This window comes from Dendropsophus ebraccatus, chromosome 9, assembly GCF_027789765.1.
Source record: "Dendropsophus ebraccatus isolate aDenEbr1 chromosome 9, aDenEbr1.pat, whole genome shotgun sequence".
In the NCBI taxonomy this organism is placed as follows: Eukaryota; Metazoa; Chordata; class Amphibia; order Anura; family Hylidae; genus Dendropsophus; species Dendropsophus ebraccatus.
Window position 1 is genome coordinate 88,308,958 of NC_091462.1, and position 9,138 is coordinate 88,318,095.

At 42.1% G+C, this 9,138-nt stretch overlaps 1 protein-coding gene across 1 annotated transcript in view; it reads left to right on the forward strand.

Annotated features, from left to right (window-relative positions):
- The window catches only part of CYTH3 (cytohesin 3), an 84,746-nt gene extending 77,662 nt beyond the window's left edge, over nucleotides 1–7,084 (forward strand). The window contains exons 11-13 of the mRNA XM_069983779.1: nucleotides 413–484; nucleotides 908–1,062; nucleotides 2,478–7,084. Coding sequence (XP_069839880.1) covers nucleotides 413–484; nucleotides 908–1,062; nucleotides 2,478–2,550 — 300 coding nt within the window. The 3' untranslated portion in view covers nucleotides 2,551–7,084. The remainder of the gene's footprint in view (nucleotides 1–412; nucleotides 485–907; nucleotides 1,063–2,477) is intronic.
- Nucleotides 7,085–9,138: the final 2,054 nt, after the last annotated feature.

A 9,138-nucleotide genomic window follows, 5' to 3' on the forward strand; every position in this document is an offset into this window, starting at 1 on the left:
GTGGGATGGAAAGCATGGTAGTGTAAGCATGAAGCAGACCAAACCTAGTCATTAGGCCTACGGCAATTTGTTCCAAAACCTTTTTCTTGGTATTCTGATATAATACAGCAGTGTAGTCTCTTAGCTTAATTGTGAACAATCCTTGGGCTTTATTAAGTGCCACATAAGAATCCGTCACATACTCCTCACCCGGTCTGAATAGATGATCTATGTGTGGGTAAACACTAGTGTACTATGATTCACCCAGTAACCATCCCCTTAGCTTCAGAATCCATTACAGTATTTCTGAGCTGCTGCCCCTCCAGTCTTCTGTTCTGTAGTTTGCTTTGTGGCTCCCCCTGCTGGACAATAAGCTATTTGCAGCATCACAGGATCAAGATGTTACTTGTTTAATTTGCTTTTGCTTTTACAGGATAAGGAACCAAGAGGGATAATTCCTTTGGAAAATCTGAGTATTAGAGAAGTGGAAGATCCTCGAAAACCAGTAAGTTTTTTTTTTTTTTTTTTTTTCTTTTTTTTTACTATTGAGGTGAGCAGAGTGTGTACATTGGAGAGTGCCAGAGAAGAGACACGTCCTGTTAATATCCAGTAGTCTGTTTATATGATTCCAGGAGGAATAGCGGCACCTAGAGTTGTAAGCTATTCCTGAAGTGTTTCTTATATGGGAAATACAAGTTTTTATTAAATTAGACAGGTGATCAGTGGTGGCAAATTTCTATATCAACTCTGACACATAACTGTATCCTTCTGCAGCCAATATTGACTAGAGCTGGATACTGGGGATTACTGAGCAATGTATAGTACAGTACTTGGGGGGGGGGGGGGTTGCCGCCTTTATACACTGAACGCTTGTCACCTGCCTGCCAGCACTGATAACCTAGCCTCTTACATTATCATTTTATTCTAGAACTGTTTTGAGTTATTCAATCCAAGCCACAAAGGACAAGTTATTAAAGCTTGTAAAACAGAAGCAGACGGGAGAGTGGTCGAAGGCAACCATGTTGTGTACAGAATATCTGCACCAACACCGGAGGAAAAGGAAGAATGGATAAAGTCCATAAAGTGAGTCTGAGCCCCCACAGTTGTTTGTGATAAGTCAATGAGCTAGACGTAGGCTAGCTGAATACATTGGATACCGGTCAGCCATCTTTTACCTTTGCTGATTTTCTTCCCTACACATATACTCTCAACTTGGCTGAGCATACCTTTGTTTGCAGTGGAGCCAGGGGATAAGCTGCTAGACGCCTCCAGCACCTGCTTGTCTCTCAAGAACAGAAGGATCAGGCAGTTGAAATACCACATGCCTAACCCTTTTCTCCCCTGATATCTGCTGTTAGTATCAGGGGACCCTGTACACATTAGATTAGTGGTCTCCAACCAGTGGGCGAGGATCCCCAAAATACATTCACTATTACCTAAGTGTAGTTTTGAAACCAGGAAAGATGCTACCCAACCATAGAATATTAGATCAGCGGGGCTGCTGGAAGATGAATCACCTGACAAGGACATATCAGTTATGCCAGGGGTGTGGAACCTTCGCCTCGTCCCCCCCCCCCCCCCCCCCCCCCCCCCCCCCTCCTCCACCGAAGGTTCCGCATCCTTGACTTTGCTCCTAAAGCAACTCTGTACCCACAATCTGACACCCCTCCCCCAAACAGCTTGTACCTTTTGGATAGCTACTTTTAATCCGAGATTTGTCCTGGGGTCCGCTTGGCAGGTGATGCAGTTATTGTCCTAAAAAACAACTTTTCAACTGGCAGCCCCATGCCCTACGGCCAGGGCCTAGATTGTGTATGCATTAGGCTGGCACAACCTCTCTGTCCCTCCTCCCCACCCTCCTCATCATTAGTAATGCTCCAGGCAGATTGCCTCCTATTCATCACCTTTGTCAGCCCGGCACATGGGCTGGATCGTTAAGACACCTGTGCAATGTTCAGACAGGAGAAAATGATGAAGAGGGTGGGGAGGAGGAGGGACAGAGAGGTTGTGCCAGCCTAATGCATAGACTTTCTAAGCCCCGGCCGTTGGACATGGGGCTGCAAGTTTAAAAGTTGTTGTTTAGGACAATAACTGCATCACCTGCCGAACGGACCCCAGGACAGATCTTAAAAGCAGCTATCCGAAGGTACGAGCGGTTCGGGGGGACAGATTGTGGGTACAGAGTCGCTTTAAGCCTCTTCAGTGTTTACCTGTGTTCAACCTTGCAATTGCTATACTATTAGTAGTTGTGGTGCAAGATACTACAGCATGTCTCACTGTTCTATTCAGGTAAACCACAAAGAAAATAAACTTTTGGTATGCCCACTATCTGTCAATAATATGGATTTGGAGAGATTCCAGAGAGTGCTTTTTCCCACAGGTGTCTTTCACACTGATTCCTAACATAGTGGACTCTAATGCATAAGCCATCAGTTTAGATAGATACTGTATATATAATTTCTCCTAATTTATTCTTTCACCTTTTTCTCTTCTGCTAGAGCAAGTATTAGCAAAGATCCCTTCTATGACATGCTGGCGACAAGGAAGAGGAGGATCGCTAATAAGAAATAACCTTTGTCATTGTGATGCAAGTATCACTCCTGGTACGAGTTTAAGGACCAACCTCAACCTGGACTTCAGAGGCCTCAACAGCAACACCAGAAACGCTCCTCCCAGTGAGAATGTCTGCCATACCATATTACTGGTACCACTCTCAGCACTGTGCTATCCAGAGTCCCACAGTTTTTTTTTTTGTTTTTTTTTTTTGGTCCGGCAATTGTAAACTTGAAGACACCCTCAAAGAATCCCACATCCTGATGTAAATATCTCCAACACTAAATCTATATCCTTAATACATACATCTCCAATCTTATGCTCCCTTCCAGTCAAGTTTTTTTTTTGTTTGTTTTCCCCCCTAAAATGGCAGCTATGTAGATGGTACTAAACGGAAGCGAGGTGCAAGCATAGCGTTGCATGACTGTTTTCTGCTCCAGCAGGTATAACTATCCTGTAAGCTGCTTGTGTTGGTATATATTCCATCATACCCCAAAGTGAAGGACAGGCCTGCTGTGGAAATCTGGTTTATTTCACATTCAAGTAATCTCTGAATAGCCACTGAATATTCAACCTATAAGCTAATGTGTCATCTGTACAGATTTTTTTTCTATTTTATATAGAACATATATACATATATATAAGGTAGCAGCAGGTTATATTGACGCTACCTATAATTGTAAACAGCAGGGGTATTACACAATTGTGCCTGCTTTTTGTCCGGTCTGAGGAGCAAGACAGCTCTGTTGTGTAGAGCGCCTCCAGCTGGTTACCAAGAGGATGAGTGCATCCATCCATGCATGATCTGATGATGCAGCGTGTATTCCACTGCAGAGACTGGTGCCGTACAAGAACATTAGGATTTCTGCCTTAAACCAGTGATCGCAATGTTCCCATAGGCCTTTTGTTGCCGATTTAGCCATTGGGCACGTCGCCCATGGTGTCAGTGTGTGGAGATGAGGCCATCCACTCCCAAGGACCTCCATTACATCACAACGCTTGATGTAAGGGTGTATGTGTCTGACTTCATGCAATGTTCCGTCAATGTGTTGTTGGAGCCAGTGTTTGCTACAGGTGGCATTAAGTTTTGTTTGTTTTTTTTAATGTCAGTTCGAATTATTAATATTTTTTGCAACATTACTTTCTGTAAAACAAGAAAGGACAATTGCCAGCAAAGCCACAGGAGTGACGGTCGGCTCATGAGTAGCAGCTCCCCAGGTGGTCATGGATGGACATTAATATTATTAATATTATAACACTTTTATTACTTCAATTCTACTTGGTTTTTGGCTTTGGAATTAGGAGCAGTGCAATAAGGTTTAATGGGATTGACCATTACAGACAATATATCTGTAGTCCAACATGTTCGTACATTTTACCTGCAGCAGACTGCATGATGCCAATTTACAGTCATTGGTTTCCAGAGAATATAATGCAGGCCCATGAATATAATGTGGCGTTTAGCATTGGATAAGAGCTGTTTATAGAGATGACACCAGTTCAGATAAAAGCCAGGGCGGCAGTCAGCCTGGTGTTTGGCTTTAGGCTGTGGCTACACGGTAACTTTGGTCTCCCAAGTTTGTGAAATGGTGTCGTCATTGCGACCTGCGATGCAACAATTTGCAATAAAGTCATGCCATAGCAAGTCTCACAAAATATTATGTTTGTACGACTTGGGCATATGACCATGTCACCATGTGATTCTAGCCTTAGAGGCCCTCTGGCCTCAGCTGGGATCACTGTGGAAGATGCAGTGACCACTACAGGGAGAATGAGGTATTACATGTTGGCCATTATGTTCTAATGTGGGAAGGGGCATGTGGATTCTTCATTGCATTTCTCATGAGAATTCTTTGCCCAAATGGAAGTGAATTTTATTTTTTTTTACCGCTTCACTTCTAATTCCACCAGCAGTTCTTCTTTATGAGCGGCATTATCCTTTAAGGTAACCAAAAATTCCTGTTACACCCTGTCATTGTCTCTCTCAGATGGTGCTTGAAGTAAGATAATGGCCTTACAATTGTTATCTACAAGCTGTTTACTGGCATGGCCCCTGCCTCCGATATAGAAGGTGCTTTACATGGTGACTTGTGTGTACACTGTATATATGTAAAAGGTTAATGTTTAAGTACTATACAATATGATAACCAGGCCACACATTTCAGCAGCAACATAGACCGCATTCACTGTAGGTGTGATGTCACTGACGGACGACTATAGAATTGAAAAGGACACACATTTTGGCACAGGTCATCAGGACATGCTGGGAGTTGTAGTATCATACCAGCCAGAGATCCACTATTGTGTATCACAGCTGTTGCTAAAATGGGGGGGCCAGCAAAGTCGAGCTATAATTTTTTTTTTTCACAGTGAACTTTGAGGATGATATCAAGTCAACAACTCGAATTTTAAAAGGAGACTTATTATTATGCCCCACACCCACACATATGCACGCACATACACTCTCTGGGGTTTCTGTAGTCTGAGTGTCCCTTTAAATAGCCCAGCTGAAAACTTAACTGCAACCAGAAAATATTTCCATTCCTTTTGTTGTAAGATTATAAGCTGTTATTATAAATTCCTAAAAGGGGTCCAGGTTAAGATGTCTTACAGTATAGAGATTACCCTGTGAATGGGAAGCTGTAGTGTTGTGATCAGGCTTATATTCACCAAATCCAGTGATGACAGAAAGTAATGTAAATATCTGAGCCCCATTGGATACTGTATGACCCACGTCTTCAATTTTGGTAGAAAAGTTGTCCTATATGTTAAATTCTATATATGTAAATGATCAAACCTCATGCTTAGTCATGCTAAGTACAACACAATGTGAGTAGGGCAGTATATGTGTTCCCACTTTGTCCACATGGGCAGTTCCTTTGAAGGTGTACAGGGTTATCCTCTGCAGAAAACATTGGGGGACATTTATCAAAGTTCTGGCTGGGACGTGCACAAAGGAGAAGTATGAGTACGCTGGTCTTGATAAATTCCCCCCCCCCAATTGTATATTGTGTGTATCCTACACCCAAAATACAAGTGAATCAGATCCCAAATACTTAAAGGGGTATTCAGTTGTAATTGCCAATGGCTGGTAGTACCACCTTTTCCCTTAGCCCCATCTAGTTTATGTATTAAACAAGAAAAGGTCTACAAGGAAGGAAAGTCCTTGTATGTATTCAAGCAAGTTTGATGGGATTATCCAGTGCTACAAAAGCATGGCCCCTTTCCCCCACCCCACTCGTCTCCAGATAGGGGTAAATGGAGCTTAATTGCAAACCACACCTGAACTGGGTAAAGTGGCTATTTTTTTGTAGTGCTGGATAACCCCTTTAAGTTTCCTGTAGAGCCCCTTAGCAGCATGCTTTATGTTCGGAATATGAAGGGAGGTCATATAGCAACAGTATTACGCATCTCATTCATTAATTCTGAATGCAAGGAAGACGCTCATGCCATAGTGTCACAATCAACTATCTGGTATAAAGAAGTGTTAAGAGGTCCAAAACCCTGAAGACCAACCCGACAATAGGAAGACTTGAACTCAAGAGACTTTACCTTCCACTGTCCTATTCGGTATGTTACTGGATAGTGTTGACTAGGATAGAAGAGCAAAATAAGCTCTGTTAACTCTGCTGTATATGGAATGGACCAAAGTCTTGTAGACTTGCATTGCACTAGACTAGCAGTGCAAGTTTATAGAACTTTCAGCAATTCCATATACTGCCCACTTCAATGCTTTGATCCTTGGGATGCGAATAGATACAAGCCATCAATAACATTGTCACTCACCCATATTCTTACCACCTGAGAAGAGATGCATTATTGGAAGCATATATGTTTAAAAGTATTACAGTCCAACAGTCCAGACACTGACCTCTGAGAAGGCATCAGCAGATCCAGAGGTGGCGAGTGCTTTCCTTCTGTGCTGTAAAACCGTTACGTGAACAAGCAAATGTACAGTATCCAGCATGTGTGTATCAGAAACTAAGTGGGTTTATATAGGAGCCATGTCTGCTTGTATCGATAGTATTTCATACTGAAGGCCTCCTCCTACTACTACTACTACTACTGCAACGTTTCTGGAGTAGAAATTGGTCTTGTTTTGCAGATCACCCTTTTCTTCACCTTTTATCACTTTGTACAGCTTTCCAAGTCTTATGCTGGCTATAAGATGGCTGTCCACTTACACTGTAGTCCCGTATAAACATGCTTACTTGGACCCGGTAAGCATGCATGTTTTAATTGCAATTAAGTTACCCCAACGTCAGTCACTTGGGGGTCAGTCAGGCCATCTCCATGTACACAACCTGTGTCCTCCAGCTGTTGCTTTAGCTGTCAGAGTATGATGGGAAGTGATTTGACACCCATACATTAGACTGATGGCTGATCCCATCAGAATCTGCCTTTTGGCTGGTACCTAATGCAATTGGCCAACATTATAGAAACCAGCGGCTGGGGTACATTGCATACAGTAGAGTCTAAATTTAGGTTAATAGGTTTAAGCAATTAAACGTTTTGGCTTAACCAGAATTCAGCAAATGGAGGGGGGGGGGGGGGGAGTTGGTACTGATGAAGTAGTAGCTGTGATGCATGGTTGGTTGAAACATTTTTCCCCCCATAGGGATGACTTAAAAGTTCTGTCATAAACAATAGTTTAATGAAACCTTCAGTAGTTACAGTATGTAGTCTCAGCCTTGGCTGAGTGTCTGCTGCATCTGCTTAAAGTGCACCTGATGCTTATGTGTCACCAGTTACCTCTGACTGTGCTTGGTCTGACCACACGACCATTACCTGCATAGTACATTATCATATTTACCTATTGCTCTGCATTGGAACCTATGGAGAAACCTGATTACTTAGTGGCCTCTTTATGAAGAAAATGTGTCCCCTTTGGCATTTCATGTGCCCCTCATTCTCCAGACTGCTTGATCTTCATCCTAATAAGCTGTGGAGACCAGTGTTTCCCAATCTGTGGTTCTTCAAATATTCTACTCCTATCATGCCATGGCAATCTTTGGGTGTCATGGCATGCTGGGAGTTGTGGTCCTGCTGGAGAGTCGTAGGTTGGGAAACAGGTATAAATGTAAATTTTGTTAATTTCTGGATCCCAAAGAGAGAGGGTGAAGTTTTCTTCGCTATAGGGTTATAGAGGAGACAGTGTACGGACCTGACCCTTCTATGACCATTCTCTGCCATGTCTCGTCCCTCCCTGTTCCTTTACTTGCACTGAGCAGCATTTGTTTCAGTTTTTGTTCATATTGAAAATATGCAGATTGCAAAAAATTATATAAAATAATAAAAAAAAACCTCTACCAAGATTTAGCTGGTCTAAATCTTGAATTCAGAACAAACATTTGGAAGTTTTTTATGTCCTTAAAGCAGTTTGTGCTTTTACAATACGACATTTATATTTTACAGAACCCTCCTACGTTTCAGCGATGCATACCAGGCGGTTTCAGTTAGATGCCTCTAGTTTTCGGGCCCGCTCTTATACACATTGTGTGGGTCTCATTCTCTTATTTATTTTTTAGTAAATGCAGAATGTTTCTATTTGCATTGAAATTTAATTTTAAAATGTAAATATTGTACAGTTGTATATTCCATGTGCAAAAATGTAAACCCGATTCTTTGCATGAAGGATTCTGTATCTTTTCAGAGTATATAACTCAAGATGAATAATTTTGGGGGGGAAACTGCAAATACTGTTACCTTTCATGGAATATAATAAAAGGCGTATATTGTTCAAACCGGTCTGGCTTTTGTTTTTGTCATTCGGCAATGATTCCTAGTTTTACAGGACACAGGCTGCTATAAGTGATGCTCGTATCTTGACAGCACTTTCAGTAATTGGATTTTGCTGCTTTGCTTTTTCCTTTGCAGGAAATACACAGATCACAGATATGACACAAAGTAATGTTTTATATAATAGCTTTTTCCAGATCAAGTAGAAGAAAATATGATTTGACTTGCAGTTATGGAATTGTCTTGTAATTATTGTCCACATTCCCAATTTTTTTTTATTTTTTTTTTAGCCATTTTTTTTTAACCATTTGGTCCATATACCGCTGAAAAAATACTGTGTCGGATTATGGACTTAAACCAAATACTGACAAGTCAAAAACTGAAAATTGGTTTGGGAAAGCGATGGGTTACGTTTGCTATTAAAGAAAAGTCCCAAACACAAGGGCTCTCAGATAAAACAAGGTAGGCTTATGATACAGTGATGTAACCACCTTGTTTCTAAGTACATTTCCCTTGAGGGAAACATGAAGAAAAAAAATTCTTGCAACCCCCATACAAATTTGAGATTAAAAGAAACCTGTCACCCCGAGCAGCCACCCTTGAACCCAAACTACCCCTGGACAGGGCCCCAAATACATACCGGCTCCTGCTTCCCCTATTGAGCGCGCACATGGGCCGACGGTGAGATCTCCGCAGCAGGAGCAGGTATGTATGCGGGGCCCTGTACAGAGGTGGGCTGGGTTCGGGGTAGCTGCCCGGAGCGACAAGTTCCCTTTAAATATGAGTTATGCTGGTCTTTGCCTGTTAGGGAATTTACAATAGACAGTGGTTTGTAGGGAAGTGGGACACCTAGTGGCCAAAACTTAA